This window comes from Acomys russatus, chromosome 25, assembly GCF_903995435.1.
Source record: "Acomys russatus chromosome 25, mAcoRus1.1, whole genome shotgun sequence".
Lineage (NCBI taxonomy): Eukaryota > Metazoa > Chordata > Mammalia > Rodentia > Muridae > Acomys > Acomys russatus.
Window position 1 is genome coordinate 49660071 of NC_067161.1, and position 16837 is coordinate 49676907.

At 52.4% G+C, this 16837-nt stretch overlaps 1 protein-coding gene across 1 annotated transcript; it reads left to right on the top strand.

The window, feature by feature from the left end:
• The first annotated feature begins 4375 nt into the window (after positions 1-4375).
• Positions 4376-16809, top strand: Alox12b (arachidonate 12-lipoxygenase, 12R type). Its single transcript, XM_051168072.1, has 15 exons — positions 4376-4644; positions 5478-5682; positions 9827-9908; positions 10103-10195; positions 10345-10467; positions 10742-10845; positions 11321-11493; positions 11724-11867; positions 13114-13317; positions 13546-13632; positions 13894-14063; positions 14444-14565; positions 15717-15817; positions 16132-16302; positions 16472-16809. Exons 1-15 carry the CDS (start codon positions 4498-4500, stop codon positions 16649-16651), a joined length of 2106 nt encoding a protein of 701 aa, XP_051024029.1. The 5' UTR covers positions 4376-4497; the 3' UTR covers positions 16652-16809.
• The last annotated feature ends 28 nt before the right edge of the window (positions 16810-16837 follow it).

Sequence of the window (16837 nt, forward strand, 5' to 3'; positions counted from 1 at the left end):
TTAGCCTTCCTTACAGAAGCCCCAGGGTTTTGTTTTGTTTTTTTTTTTTTTAAACATTTTTTTTTTCAAGCCGGGCGTGGTGGCGCACGCCTATAATCCCAGCACACGGGAGGCAGAGGCAGGTGGATTGCTGTGAGTTCGAGGCCAGCCTGGTCTACAAAACGGGTCCAGGACAGCCAAGGCTACACAGAGAGACCTTGTCTCGAAAAACTAAAAATAAAAAAAATTTTTTAGTGCTGGAGATCAAATCCAGGGCTTACACCTAGTAGGCAGCCCCCCCCCCCCCCCAGCTCTCTACTTTATCATGACCTCCCTCCCCTGACTTATTTTTTCCCCCTTCAACACGTATCCTGACTTTAACGTTATTTAACTTCTCTGGCTGTTGTGTAATGCTGTCTATCTCCCTCACAGGAGCGTGAGTCCCATGAGTGCGTGGTTTGTTTTGGTTACACTATGTCCTCCAAGCGGGAGACACAGCGCAGGGCATGCCGCAGGGGCTCATGAATGAGGAAAACACACACCGTGTCATCCCAGAGGCGAGGGGGAGAGAGAGACTCGATGCCAGGCTTCGGTGAGGCATGGCGGGAGCGCTGGGTGACATAAGCAGAGTTGAGTCATGAAGAAGTCACTCCCATTCCTGGCCCCGGCCACATTCCTATTTCTAAACTAACCCTGATGTGCAGTGGCAACCCCTTCCCTCTCCCGACCCGGAACTACCGGTACCTTCTCCCTAGTCTCAGACCTGACTCTCTGTCCCTCAGTTGGCATGGTCACTCTGTAACCTTCCCTCAGTGGTGACAGGAGGGTGCCACTGGGGAGGAAGCCAGGGCTTCTGTTTCCTGGTTGGCAGGCGCTGCCCTGGGAGTGGGCACTCCCCGCAAGAGGGCAGTTCCAGAAGACAGGGACTCTCTCCTCACTCTCCCTGGGTCCCTGGGTCTCTGACAGTATCTAGGGAAGCAGGAGCGGACGTCAGGAGCGGAAGTCAGGAGCGGAAGTCAGGAGTGGAAGTTGAATCTTCTCCCATTCCGATCCTCCTCTCAGCTCAGACCCCTTCTTCTTACCTCAAAGTGTCGCCTGACTCCAGCTTTTTCCCACTCTAGCTGCTGGATTTGATCAGAAACTAGCCCTGGCCCCAATACCTTCCTAACCTAGATTTAGTTTCTCCAGATCTTTTTTTTTTTTTTTTTTTTTTAAGTTTTTCGAGACAGGGTTGCTCTGTGTAGCCTTGGGGGTCCTGGACTCACTTTGTAGACCAGGCTGGCCTCGAACTCACAGAGATCCGCCTGCCTCTGCCTCCCGAGTGCTGGAATCACAGGCATGCGTCACCAGATCATTTACTATCCAAAAGTATGTGGAATAAGTCCTTGACTTCTTCTCAATATTTAGTAAGTTCCCAGGACATTTTCCCTCTTGAGTCTGTGGTGTTTGAAGGAATGTGTGCCGGCCTCTGGAGGGAAGGAAGTGAGGAGAGAGGGAGGCAGGGGGTGGCTAGGTTCCTGAACAACTCAGTCCTTACTGGATCCTAACCCTCACTCCAGCTCTTTCTAGCTTTATTCTTTTTCTTTAAGGTAGTTATTCGAGCCGGGTGTGGTGGTGCATGCCTTTGAAGATTTATTTTACGTGTATGAGCATCCTATTTGCATGTACACTTACACACCAGAAGAGGGCATCAGATCACATTACAGATGGTTGTGAGCCACTGTGTAGTTGCTGGGAATTGAACTCAAGATCATTGGGAGAGTAGACAGTGCTCTTAACCTCTGAGCCATCTCTCCAGCCCAAAAATTTTTTATTTTTTATTTTTTCGAGACAGGGTTTCTCTGTGTAGCCTTGGCTGTCCTAGAATTGCTTTGTAGACCAGGCTGGCTTCAAATTCATAGTGATCCACCTGCCTCTGCCTCATGAGTGCTGGGATTAAAGGCGTGTGCAAAAAAAAAAAAAGAAAAGAAAAGAAAAAAAGAAAGAAAGAAAAGAAAAGAAAAAAGAAAAGAAAAAAGAAAAGAAAAAAGAATGAAAGGCATGTGCAACCACGCCCAGCTTATTTATTTATTTATTTTAGGTTTTTCAAGACAGGGTTTCTCTGTATAATAGCCATGGCAGTCTTAGACTCACTTTGTAGACTAGGCTGGCCTCGAACTCACAGAGATCCACCTACCTCTTCCTCCTGAATACTGGGATTAAAGGGGTGTGCCACCATGTCCAGCAAGTTTTGGTAGGACACACCTTTAATCCCAGCACTCTGGGAAGCAGAGGAAGGCCGATCTCTGTGAGTTCGAGGCCACCCTGGTCTACAAATCAAGTCTAGGACAGCCAAGGCTACACAGAGAAACCCTGTCTCAAAAAAAAAAAAAAAATATATATATATATACACACACATACACATATATATATATGTATATTTGATGTTTACGTTTGTGTGCCTATGTGACAGTGTGTGTCATAGTACATGTGTGAGGGTCTTTCATGAGTTAATTCTTTCCTTGGACCATGTGAATCTGGGGACTCAAACTCAGATCAGGTCGTTGGACTTACAGATCAGCACATTTACCCTCTGAACATCTCTGGCTCCCTTCTCCTTCCTCCCATTCTGGTGGGTTTTGTTGTTGTTATTGTTTCTTTGCTTGTTTTTGACAGCGTCTCACTATCTAGTCTTGACTGGCCTGGAATTTGCTTTGTAGACCAGGCTGGACTTGAACTCACAGAGATCCACCTGCTTGTGCCTCTAGAGTGCCAGAGTTAAAGGCGTGAGCCACCGTGACCAGCTTGTTCTTTCTGTTTTTTAAGACTTCCTTGGTAAGGGTATGTTATTTACAAAATTGAAGAACAGCCTAGGTACAGTAAAATATGTTAAGTGCCTTATATATGACCCAGATCAGCAGGGAGAACATTCTAGCTGCCTTTATGGCTTCCCCATTCCCGAAACAGTCACTGGTCTGAATTGTGTAAAAGGTTTTGTCCGTCTGGAATTTTGGATTAATAGAGTAAGAAAGCATTTCATAATCTGACTATATGGCATCTTTCACTCTATATGATCTGTAGAGCATTCATCTATAAAGTATCTTAATTTGGGGTCTGTCATGGCTCAGCAGTTAAGAGCACTGCTGCTCTTCTAGAGGATTGGGGTTCAATTTCCAGCACCCACATAGTGGCTCACAATCTTCTATAACTCCAGTCTCAGGGGATCTAATGCCACCTTACGGCCTCTGCAGACACCAGGCACCAAAGTGGTGCACAGACATCCATACAGCTAAGACCAAAAAATTATTTTTAATTTATTATTATTATTATTATTATTATTATTATTATTATTATTATTATTATTATTATTATTATTATGTTTTTCGAGATAGAGTTTCTCTGTGTAGCCTTGGCTGACCTGGACTCACTTTGTAGACCAGGCTGGCCTCGAACTCACAGCAATCCGCCTGCCTCTGCCTCCCAAGTGTTGGGATTAAAGGCGTGCGCCACCATTTTAAATCGTAACTCTACTTTTTTCTTTTTCTTTTTGGTGAGATGGTAACCTCCCTGTGTAGCTCCGGCTTTAGAGGCTCCTGTCTCAGCCTCCTAGTAGCTGGAATTAGAGGTGTGCACCACCATGCCTGACTCCAGCTTAAGTTTTCCTTTTGGGGTTTGGGAATTGAATCAGTGCCCCAGCCCCCTACCCCCCACATTCTCTGCAAGCCCTCTAACTACTGAGCGACATCCCCAGCTCTTTAGTTTAATTCTCCTGCCTCAACTTTTCACCCAACTGTCTTCTAATCTCGTGTGTCCAAAACCAGTCTCTCCTAATACTAGCTGGGAAGGAAGCTCCATTTTTTTTTTTTTTTTTTTTCCTGTAGCTCTTCTAGGGCGTCTTTGTGCCTAGCGGTCTCTCGTCCCGGCTTCAACATTCACAAAAGCGGGAGCCCTCCTGGAGGAGGAGGATGGACAGCACATCTGTATCGCTCCTCTTGCCTTCCAAAGCAGGTCACTTCGGACTTTGGTCAGGCTCAGCATGGGTGCCTGGCGCTGCAGCCAACGGGGGCGAACAGGAGGAAGGAGCTTATTAGTGTGATAAAGATCTGAAGGCCATGCCCCGCCCCCTCCCCCAACTTCCCTGGGGCCCCGGCTCAGCCTGGTCAGCTCCCACCCCCTGAAGGCTGCTTCAGCCGCAGCTTCTTCCAGCCGCCCTCTTAGAGGCAGACGCAGCGCCCTGCCTGCGGTCCCACCCCATCGGCTCCTATAGGGCTCAAGCGCAGACGCCTGCTCACCGGCCACTGGCCCGGACCCGCCCCTACCTGCCCTGCTCACAACCCGCCCGCCCAGGCCAGCATCTGCTCCAGGCTCCCGAGGCATCCGCGGGACAGTGGTTCCTGCTCACAGCTCCATCGCGGCGGCGTTTGACCCTGTCAACTCTTCTTCGCTGCCTGGCTTTCCTTGCCGACCTCGTCTCTAACTGTGTGCCCCTTAGCCGTCGTGTCCGGGATTGAGCCCACTGTTGCCTGCTGAAGAGCGGCCATGGCCACCTACAAAGTCAAGGTGGCCACGGGCACTGACTTCTTTTCGGGGACGTTGGACTCAATTTCACTGACCATCGTGGGGACCGAAGGAGAGAGCCATAAACAGCTCTTGAACCACTTTGGGAGAGACTTTGCCACTGGGGCGGTAAGCGTGTGTGTGTGTGTGTGTGTGTGTGTGTGTGTGTGTGTGTGTGTGTGTGTGTGTGTGACCCAGGATGGATGGAGGCTCGGAGTGGATGGAGGTGTCAGGGAGGGAGCCAGAGCTGGGCCGGGGGAGTGGAGAACCAGGGACAACTTTGACGCTGTGGGCTCCCAAGTGGTCCCCTCTTCTCTCATCCCTTCCAACCAATACACCCTCAGCCCTCCTCTCTCCTTGACTCTCCCTGTCTTCTCTCTGAGCTCATCCACTTCCCTCAGCTCCCTAAGGCACCTTCCAATCTCACCCTTTTCCTTCTCCCATCCTTACTCAGCCAAGTTGCATCACAACTGGCCTCCCCATTTGCATTGGGCTCTTTCTCGGTGACTCCAAATGGCATCCGACTAGCCCCGCCAGTGGGGACCTGCTTGGGCCTGATGGAAGCCACTCTTTGTGACTTCGATAGACGTCTGCTCCCATGTGACCTGAATAGGTTTCTCCATCTGGGTTGCCACTCCTGGGTTCCTACATCTTCCCGTGAGAAATGGGAGGAGGGCTGGAGGGGGGAGTGTGTGTGTGGGGGCGACAGGAAGGTTCTCTGCTTTCCACTCTAGGACTGTAGGATGCTAGGAAGCCTCAAGTGGCTGGGGGCAGGACCTTAGGAGCTGGGAAGGCTCCTTCCCTGCCTCGGGTAGATGGGCCCCCCCGCAGAGGGCAGCCAAGTTAGAGGGCTCTCTTTATCCTTGCTCGTGCATGCTTCAGTCTCTTGGAGGTGAGTGTCTCTGACATGAGCAGGGCCCAGTGGAACTGGCCAAGTCACCCAGCCCCCATGTTTTGTGCAGGTGGATGAGTACACGGTGCAGTGCCAGCAGGACCTAGGGGAGCTCATCATCATCCGACTGCACAAGGAGCCCCACTCCTTCCTACCCAAGGACCCCTGGTACTGCAACTATGTGCAGATCTGTGCCCCCAACTGCCGTGTCTACCACTTCCCAGCTTACCAGTGGCTGGACGCCTACGAGACCCTGGCACTCCGAGAGGGCACAGGTGAGCCAGCACACACCACCTTATCCTGTGCAGTGAGTCTCCTTGCTCTAGCCCGGCTACTCCAGATTGGTCCTTCCAGGGTCCTATCAGGAACTCCAGGGATCTCCTGCCTCAGCCTCAGTCACTGTTGCTGGTCTGGGCCCAGCTTGGGGCTGCACACTGGAGGAGCCTCAGTGTGCGAGGCCCACCCAGGGGCCGCTATCAGCATCATGCGGCAGAGAGCGTTCCCGGGTCATTCTTGCCCTTTGCCCTTCACTTTCTTGACTCCCTCCTGATGCCTGGTGCGCTGCAGAGGCCTCTGCGGCATTCTGGAGCCATTGAGCTATTTTCCTAGTGGTTTTCTGCAGCAGGATGGATGCTCCGCGGTTCCAGCGGGATCTGTGTTCTACTTGGAGGCTAGTTTCTTAGCTCTCCAGGTCACCCAGGCTTTGCACGTGATTTTATTGTTTGTTTGTCTGAGAAAAGGTCTTTTCTCTATAGCCCTGGCTGTGCTGTGAGGACCTCAGCGAGATCCTTCTGCCTCTGCCTCCTCAGTGCTGGCACATGTGCGACCATGCCAAGCCTTGCGTATGGTCTTGATGCCTTTTTTTCTTTCTATGTGTGACAAGTGTAAGTTTTTGTTTTGTCTTGTTTTTGTTTTTCAAGACAGGGCTTCTCTGTATAACCGCTCTGGTTGTCTTAGACTCGCTTTGTAGACCAGGCTGGCCTCCAACTCACAGAGATCCGCCTGCCTCTGCCTCCCAAGTGCTGGGGTTAAAGGCGTGCGCCACCACGCCCGGCTACCATGTGAATCCTGGTGATAAAACTTGGTCATCTGACCTTGGCAGAAAGGGCCCATATCCGCGCAACTGATCTCATTGGCCTGATTTCCTTTCTTTTTGTGGTTCTAGAGATTTGAACTCAGGGCGTTATGCACGGCAGGTGAGCGTTTTTACAATTGAGCTATATTCCTAGTGATTTCCTACCTGAACATCAGACACACACACACACACACACACACACACACACACACACACACACTTAGTATATTTACATAGACATACTAACTATACACCTATTAATATGTATGTATATACACACATGCACGCATGCACACACAGTTAGTATACATACATAAATATGCTAACTATACATCTATTAATATGTATGTATACACACACAAAATTTGTATATATACATAGATAAACCACTTGTACACCTATTAATATGTATGTATACACACACACATATAAATGAGCCATTATGTTGTTCCAGAGGGCTTTCTGCCCCAATGGGGCACCATAATTTCCTAAGGTGACTCATTGCTGTCCCTAAAGGTCTCTTTTACCCAGCAAGGGTCCCACATGCTCCCATGGGAGATCTTGTTACTCTTGCAGGCTTCCAGGCTTCTCCTGGATGGGGGAGTGACAGACCTGGTAGCAGAGCAAAGCTGCCTTACTCTTTGGGGGGGGGGCGGCTGTGTGGTTGCTCCTAAGGGAGAAAGTTAGGCCCTGAATGCCGTCGCTGCACACACCCACCTCTACCATAAGCCTTCATCTAGCCGCTGGAGTGGGCTTCCTAAGTGTGGCCATGGCCGTGGCGACAAGATGAACGTCTTCTCTCACACCCTTTGCGCTTCTGCAGGCTTCTCTCTAAATGGCGAGGGGTATAGCCTAGGATGCTGGTGTCTGGAGCCCCGCCCTTTCTGTAGAAGACTACTCACTCATTTCCCTGTGCTAGAATATTCTCCTTGGAGGAGGAAATGGGGCCTAAGCCAAGGGCAAAGAAGAGGCTGAGGCCGGGGAGGTAGGTCTAGGGGAGGGTGAGGACGGCATCCTGAGAGTCACTGGGGACGCGGAGTACCTTCCCATGGTGATAGGTCTGTGTGGCATGGAAGGGGACGGGCAGGGGACAGGCAGGTGATACCAGCTGGCTAGGCAAGAATGGGGTTGGGTGGGGTGGCTGCCACGCAACACCAGGGCAGGGAGATTTGAGTCATCTGCTGGGCCCTCTGAGGGCTGAGGCTCCCGCCCTGGGGATGAAGCCAAGTTGGGGATCAGGGTTGCATAACACCAGGGGGTACCATTCCCAGAGCCTAGGTGTGGAGAAGTAAGATGAGGACCGTGGGGGTCTGTACCGATGATGGGCAGTCAGTCAGGAGGCCAGAGGGAGGTGGGCTGGAGTTTCACCTCCATTTCAGTCCACTTCACAGCAGTGATGCTCGGATCCAGTGACATGTGAAAGGCTCGGCTCTCACGCTTGTTCCAGGTGGGGGATGAGGACCAGGAGCAGTCTGCCCTGGACCAGATCGCAGCTTAGCTGCCGTTTCCAGATGTAATACCCTTTTACTCTTGTAAAATGGACAAGACAGGACAGTTTCTAGTTGAAATTGTTATGGCCAGAGGTATTTTGGAATTTAGATTCTCTTCAGGAGCTGCATACATGTATGTATTTATGTGTGTGTTTATGTACATACATAATAGACACATTTTATTTTGAAATATTTACTTTCGTTTTATGTACACGACTGTTTTTCCTGCATGCAAGGTCTCTGCAATACATGCATACCTGGTGCCCAAACAGGCCTGAAGGAAGGAAGATTGTCCTATGGGCATGGAAACCAAGCCTGGGTCCTCTGCAAGAAGAGAGAGTGCACTTAACTACTGAACTATCTCTTTAGCCACAGATGCATACCTTTTAAAAATCTTTATATTTGTACTGACAGGTTGGGTATTTCTTATCTGAAGTGGTTGGGCCAAAAGTGTTTTGAATTTTTTAAAAAAATATTTGCTATCTTGTGGATGAGACTCATTTAAACATCAAATTTCTTTATGTTTTATTTATACCTTTTACACTTAGGCTGAAAGTATTTATACATTTTAGGGTACCTGCATTTTTTTGTTGTGACGTGAGGTCACGGTGTGGAATTTTCCACTTGTGGTAGTCTATTGGCCCACAGGAAGTTTGAGACATAGACACATAAGAAGTTTCAGGCTCCCCAGTGGTGGTGAAGATTCAGCACTCTCCCGGTGACCGTTGCCTCACCTGGGTTTGATTCCTGGTCAGGGAAGCCTCTCTGCTGCTGGGCAGTATAACACAGGCAGGCGGATCACTGTGAGTTCAAGGCCAGCCTGGTCTACAAAAGGGAGTCCAGGACAGCCAAGGCTACACAGAGAAACCCTGATTAAAAAAAAAAAAGGTTTTCAATTTTGAAAAATTTTGGATTTATAGACTAGAAATGTGTCACACACACCACGCACACGCACACGGACACGTTACATGAAACTTCCACCACTGGGGTATTCCTAATCACTCACACACATATAAAACTACTATTTCTAGTCAAGCCTAGAGTTATGCCAGGTGAGTTAAATACAGTGTGTAGCCAGGCACAGGGGTGCATGCCTGCACTCCCAGCCCTTGTGTGTAGCCAGGCATAGGGGTGCATCCCTGCACTCCCAGCCCTTTATGAGGCAGGAAGACCATGAGTTCAAGGTCAGCCTGGAATACACAAGAAATCCTGTCACAAACAAACAGATCCTATATGTAGCTTCAGGTAAATTTAGAACCCAAGCTTGACTTTGTATTTTGGATTTGTGGAGAGGGGTTACTCATCTGACTCATTAGGTTACTCTTATGTGCTTTAAATTATTAATATAAATACAATATGTTAGAAAGTGCCCCGTAGGCGGGGTATAGTGGCACACGCCTGAAATCCCAGCACTCGGGGAGCCAGAGGCAGGCAGATCTCCGTCAGTTTGAGGCCAGCCTGGTCTACAAATCTAGTCCAGGACAGCCAAGGCTATACAGAGAAACTCTGTCTGGAAAAACCAATAAATAAATAAATAAATAAATAAATAAATAAATAAATAAATAAATAAACCAAAAATAAAATAAAATAAAGAAAAAAGAAAAGAAAAGAAAGAAAGAAAAGAAAAAAGTGCCCTGTAACTAGTGAGCTCTCCAGAACTATTATAGGTCCCCACCATTCCAGTGGGTGGAGAAGACAGATTTCACAGAGAGCTTTATGGAGTAGCCTCCCTGCCCTGAAGGGAGCCTTCCCGCTCTTAGCTCCTCCGTCCTGTGAGCTGACCTGGGGACGGAAGCCAGCAGGGGTGGGCAGGGCAGAGGGACAGCCCCTGAGCCTCCACTTGTCTCACTACAGGAAAGACCACAGCAGACGACATGCTGCCCATACTCCTGGAACACAGGCAAGAGGAGATCAGAGCCAAGAAGGACTTCTACCAGTGAGTGGGAGGGTGGAAGGGTCTGCGGTCTCCAGGCGGCCACGGGACATCCGGGGCTTGTTGGAGGGTGGCTCTGGGGTCCCGAGGAGGCCACCGGGACATCCGGGGCTTGTTGGTCGGTAGCTCTGGACTGCTGTGCCCTGCCTGGCACGATGTCCGGGGTCAGGGCCTATGAACTTGGTTTCTCTTTGCAGCTGGAGGGAGTTTGTTCCTGGCCTTCCCAACTACGTGGATATTCCCAGTTATCATCCTCCTCCCCGACGATGCCGCAACCCCAACCGGCCAGAGTAAGGACCAGAAGCTGGCCTAGCTCCACCCTGCCCCACCCCCCCCCTACCGCCCCCTTCCACAGGACCAGTGCCTGCCTGCCTCTCCCTGGCCCCCCCCCCCCCGCCACAGCAAGGGCCAGACTCCCGCCCTTTTCTTTCCCCCACAGGTGGAATGGTTATATCCCGGGGTTCCCAATTCTCATCAACATTAAGGCCACCAGGTTCTTAAACTCAAATCTTCGCTTCTCTTTCATCAAGACAGCCTCCTTCTTCTACCGCCTAGGGCCCATGTGAGTGGGCAGGGCTGAGGGCGCTTACGGGGACCGCACTCCCCACCTTCAAACATGGCCTCCCCACCTTCAAACATGGCCTCAGGTCGGAAAGGCTAGGGGAGTGGGAAAAACAGAGTAGAAAACCCACCACTCCTCACAGGCCAAGAGACAAAAAGACCCAGAGACATGGGGGAGGGGGGAATCAGAGACCCTAGTGAGCAGGTCTCTGTCATTCTTCCTGTGTGCCCAGCACCCCCTTTTGACCTCCTACTCCTTGCATCCCACCCTCTAGGGCACTGGTCTTCAAGCTGCGGGGCCTGGTGGATCGCACGAGTTCCTGGAAGAGACTAAAAGACATTAAGAATATTTTCCCTGGCACCAAGTCTGTCATCTCCGGTATGGGGCAGATCATCTCAGTAGAACACAAGGCAGCTGGGTGGTCTCCGGGGCAAGAGGCATGACCCTCTCATGGCGTCAGTGGGTTCAAGGGCTCGTTTGAGGACGCCGGGTGTATCCTCTTTGAGGCTTCTTGAAAATCATTATCCCATGTCCCTCCGGTCATTGAAGACAAAGCCAGGAGCTTTGCATTCCTTCCAGAGTCATCTTTTTTGGTTTTGTTCTGTTGTTTTTTGTTTTTCAAGACAGGGTTTCTCTGTGTAGCCTTGGCTGTCCTGGACTCACTTTGTAGACCAGGCTGGCCTCGAACTCACAGGGATCCACCTGCCTCTGTCTCCTGAGTGCTGGGATCAAAGGCGTGCGCCACCACTACCCTGCTCCAGAGTCATCTTGATGCCCACTATTTTCTTATGTCTCTCTCCCTCCCTGAGAGAGTGCTGGGTTTCACCATGACATCCCCACACTATTTCCCCAGAGTATGTGGCAGAGCACTGGATGGAGGACAGCTTCTTCGGGTACCAGTACCTCAACGGCCTCAACCCGGGCCTGATCCGAAGATGTACACAGATCCCAGACAAATTCCCTGTCACAGACGAAATGGTGGCCCCGTTCCTGGGTGAGGGAACGTGCCTCCAAGCAGAGCTAGAGGTGAGGCCCTCTCTGGCTTACCCCGGGCGGTTCTCTCTGGCTTCTTCTCAGGAATCTCTATTGCCTCTCCATTGCCAAGGCCCGTTGAGTCCCGCCCATGCCCACGTCTCCCACTTCCCCATCCCACCACTGAGCCTTGGGGTTCGTGCCCTCTGCACCTCAGGCGTGGGTTGTAGGTACGCCATCTGCCTTGCTAACTACGCCCTCGCCCCCTTGTGATTGCCCCTCAGAAGGGCAACATTTACCTGGCAGACTACCGCATCTTGGAGGGTATCCCCACTGTGGAGCTCAACGGTCAGAAGCAGTACCACTGTGCCCCCATCTGCCTGCTGCACTTTGGTCCTGATGGCAACATGATGCCTATTGCTATTCAGGTACCTAGGGAAGGTGTGGGCGGAGCTACTGTGTGAGCCTGTGCTGACTCCACGTGCAGAAATGTCCCTCTGTACGTTTACAACTGAGTAAGCCTTGTCCTTTCGTGCGCGTGTGGACAAGTGTATGGCCGCGTCAGCGTGTGTGCACGTGTGAAGTCCTGTGTACAGCCTGTGTAGGCGCCTGAGAACGTACCCATGTACACGCTTATCCTGATCCATGTGTGGCCATGCGGAGCCTGGGAAGAGACCCCATCTCTTTACATGTGCACACCTGGGTGTTGCCTTTGTATTTTGTCCCTAAATACAAATTTGGGCGCAGTGTGCGTGCTTTGAGTGTGTGCACATAGACAGCCAGATGTCTATGGACCAGGTGGCTGGAGCTTGTCTCGCTGATGTCATCCACCTTCTCCTGCAGTTCTGAGGGGTTCAGCCCAGCAGCGACCTAGCAGTCTTGTCTGGCAGGAGAGGAAACTGAGGTGTTCCTTCCTCAGGCATCCTCACAAGGAATCGTTTATAAATTAGGAAAAAGGTTCTTCTCTGGAAGTGTCAGCCAAACCCTGGGGATCTGGCTCCTACTGGAACAATGCAGGCTAGAGTTCAAGGACAGCGTCTCTGCCATCACAGGCTCAGGGGCCGGGCACCCTTGGTCTTGTCCAGCGCCTCACCTGGTGCCTGTGAAGGTTATGGTAGAAAGAATTATCAGAAGACAGAGTTTTAAGGCCAGCCTCCCCCACCCCTGCCTTTCCTCCCGCCATCCTTACTATCTAGTCCTGGCTGGCCTAGAACTCACTATGTAGATTAGGCTAGCTTGGATCTCACAGAGATCCATCTGCTTCCAGAGTATTCTGGAGTGTGTTCCACCACGCCAGCCAGAGATGATGATGCTTCTGCTTCTGCTTCTTCTTCTTCTTCCTCTTCTTCCTCCTCCTCTTCCTCTTCTTTCTAGACAGGGTTTCTCTGTGTACCCCTGGCTGTCCTGGAACTTGACCTGTAGACCAGGCTGGCCTCAAACTCACAGAGATGTGACTGCCACCATGCCCGGCTACCTGTCTGCTTTCTTAAAGTGCGAGCTGCTTGGTAGTGGCAAGCCCAGGCACAGGATACAAGAACAAGTGTAGGGAGAGGAGGAGGATTCTGGGATGCTCAAAAAGACAGGGGAGCTGGAGAAAAGAACCCCTTTGCCTCCTCCAGTGGAGGCTCCTGTCAGATCTCTTCCCTCATTGACCTCCCCTTCCCTCACCCTTAGCTCAGCCAGACCCCTGGACCTGATTGTCCCATCTTCCTGCCCAATGATTCTGAGTGGGACTGGCTGCTGGCTAAAACGTGGGTACGCTATGCTGAGTTCTACAGCCATGAGGCCATTGCACACTTGCTGGAGAGCCACCTCATCGGGGAAGCGTTCTGCCTGGCCCTCCTGAGAAACCTGCCCATGTGCCATCCCCTGTACAAGGTATAGGTTTGCGGGGGAGAGGAGTCTTGAAAGCTTCCATGGCTGCTCTGTGGGTGGGTGGGTGGGTGGGGTCCAGTGAGCCCTGGAAGGCATCTGGAGAGCCCCCAAAGAGGGCTTGTAGTGGGAGACTTCCCAAAGTGAGGGGTCTGGTGTGCAAGAGTTGGGGTGCTGATGTCCTGGGGTGCCATCTTAGCTCTCCTCACTGTCCTCCTTGCCTTCCGGCCCCAGCTCCTCATTCCTCACACCCGATACAATGTCCAGATTAACAGCATTGGGAGGGCCCTCCTGCTCAACAAAGGGGGCCTCTCTGCCAGGGTAAGGCTCCTGCCCCTGACCCCAACAGCATACTTATTTTCCTCTGGTCTTTGCAGTCAGCTTTAAAGCAGAATTTCCACTTGCTTAAGATTCTGGGGGTGGGGCAGGGGGTGGTACTTGAGTGGGTGCTGTGGGGGGTACAAACACAGTGGCTGGGCCTTGGGCAGGCTGGGTCTAGGGTAAGATTTGGAGAGACTGGGGTAACGCAACATTCAGGGAGCAGGCTCAGAAGGAAGCTGACGCCGTTCTTTCTCCCTCGAGGCCATGTCCCTGGGCCTAGAAGGTTTTGCAGAGGCGATGGTCCGGGGTTTGTCTGAGCTCACCTACAAGAGCCTCTGCATCCCCAATGACTTTGTGGAGCGAGGGGTCCAGGATCTGCCTGGGTATTATTTCCGGGATGACAGCTTGGCAGTGTGGTACGCGATGGAGAAGTGAGTAAGGGACAGCAGGAGGTGGTACTCAAGTGGACAGACACTTGAAATGTTGGCAGGGTGTGGGGACCTTTAGTGACCTGGGCTTGGGGATTAGTCATAGCTCTGCTCCCTGGGCCTAACGGACCCATCATCCTTGCTTTGACCTCTAGCCTACCTCTGCTGGACTGGCCCCTCCCAGGCTCTTGGAGACAGATGCCTGATTGAAGGCCTCCCTTGGTGCTTTCTGGGAACTGCTCTCAGTGCTTTCTGACCTTGTCTCTAGCACTCTCTACCTGCCCCACCGGCCTTGCCTACAACAGGCTCAGAGGCCAGCCAGAGGCAGCGTGACCTGGGGGCTGTGTGAGAAACTCTAACCCGAGGCTCCATCTCCCGTGCAGGTATGTGACGGAGATCATCACTTACTATTACCCAAATGACGCAGCGGTGGAGGGCGACCCGGAGCTGCAGTGCTGGGTGCAGGAGATATTCAAGGAGTGCCTCCTGAGTCGCGAGAGCTCAGGTATGGGCATGGGGGCTCATGGGAGCCTGGTTCGCTCTCATCTCTCTGTGGGCTGAAGAAGACCCAAGCGCTGTCCAAGGATCTTCACAGGGCCTTGCCCTGGGCCGTGGAGGACCGAAGCTGGGAGTGGGGGTGGGGGTGGGGAGACAAAGCACCATGTCTTGTCTGAGCTCAGATGTTACAGTCCCAAGTCCTCCTTCCTAGAAACAAACCTCTGTGGCCTGAGAAGTGGACAGACTGTGGTGATGTTCACTGAGAAAGGACAGCGTACGGTAGTTGAGGAGCTAGGGTGGGGGTGGCAGGCTCCAGGAGAGGACTGGAAAGCCTCCTGGGGTCCTAACACTTAGGGACACACTCAGCAAATGCTTAGCGAGCAGCTCTGGTGTGTGGCTGCCGGCTACTGAGTGTACAAGGGAAGCCAGACAGGTACTGGTGCCACCCTCAGGATGCTCATGGACTGGGCTGAGGGCGTTGCATGGGTGAGCAGTCATTCCCACGATGACGACAGAACCAGTTTAGGGGAGACTGAGGCAGGAACGAAGGCAGGCAGTTCACCCAGCTGGAGTCACGGATGCATGACTGGAGTCGAGGTGAAGTCAGCACGTGTCCTTTCCTGATGGAGCGGCACACAGAGGCTGGGCTACCAAGTGTGGGCTGTGTGTGGGAAAGCCAGAGGTGGTGCAAGGAATCTGTCCCCTGTAGCCGCAGCTAAGGGTGGAGGGCGGCAGACTCCGGGAGGCAGATACCAAGCCACACACCCTGGTTTGAAGAGTTTGGAGCTATCCTGAGTATCAGAGAGGTCACTGAGAGATCTGCAAAAGGATCAGACCTATGGTTAGACTATCAGCCCACGCCGATGGGCAGGACAGTTTAGGATGATTTTATCCAGGAGGGAGCTGACCGGGACTTAAGCAGGATAAAGGCTGTGGGCATGCAGGGAATCCCAGGCTGGGAAAGACAGAACTCAGTCCTAGGCTGGATTGGGCAAGGAGGTTTTTGGCTGCAGGAAGGCTGAGCAGGTTGAATGAGGGAACCCCGGTAGCCCCTTTGGACTATTGACAATTATGATGAGTGGGTTTAGAGGTGCCCTCTGCTGGGCATCATGTTAGTCCCGGACTACCATGGCACGGTTCTGTTTCACAATCCCTCAGGCTTTCCCACCTGCTTGCGAACCGTACCTGAGCTGATCGAGTACGTCACCATGGTCATGTACACCTGCTCTGCCAGGCACGCAGCTGTCAACACGGGCCAGGTACCTGTGCTCACGAGTATCAGGCCCCGGTCCTCCCAAACAGCGGCTTCGACGCTCGAGCTAGTCCACTACCCCTGGTGCAGCTCTGTTTCTCTCCACTGACTGCTTCAACCTCGGCGTCAATTGTTAACCCCGCCCAGTCTCTCGGCCCCACCCACCCGCGGGCCCCGCAGGGATACCTGCACCACTGACCCAGACCGGGGCCTTCAGGGGCGGGGGTCCAACCAAGTCAACCACCGGAGAGGGGTACCCAGGTTTGGTTGGTGGGAACCGGGTGTTTTCTCACCCATAACACCTCTCCTACTCCACTCCAGCTGGAGTTCACCTCGTGGATGCCCAACTTCCCTTCTTCCATGCGGAACCCGCCGATGCAGGCCAAGGGGCTGACCACCCTGCAGACGTACATGGACACTTTGCCGGACGTGAAGACCACGTGCATCGTGCTCTTAGTCCTCTGGACTCTCTGCCGGGAGCCGGATGACAGGGTACGGGGGCGGGGGGGGGGCGGCCTCTTGAGCATTGGCGAGGTCTGTGTGTGGGGGGAGCAAGGACAGTTGAGGGGTGTCACGGACCGGGAGCAGCAAAGGGGAGGCTGCAGGAAGGATTGCGTGGATGGCTTGGCTTTGTCCCAGCACCCGATTCTTTGTTTTGCAGCGGCCGCTTGGCCACTTCCCAGACATCCATTTTGTGGAGGAGGCCCCTCGGAGGAGCATCGAGGCCTTCCGTCAACACCTCTGCCAGATTTCTCACAACATCCGCCAACGAAATAAGCACCTCCCCCTGCCGTACAGCTACCTGGACCCGGTGCTGATTGAGAATAGCATTTCCATTTAGCCCCACCCTTCTGCCCTACGTCCCCGTACACTGCCTCCTATTTTCCAATAAAATCACTTCAAACACTGCCCTGGTGCTGAGCGCGGTTTACTGGGCAGCTGGGCGCGCGCACACAGCGGTATACTGGGCAGCAGGTTGTGGTCTACGGGTGATCACATACATGGCCATGCTGGGTTTTTGTTTTTT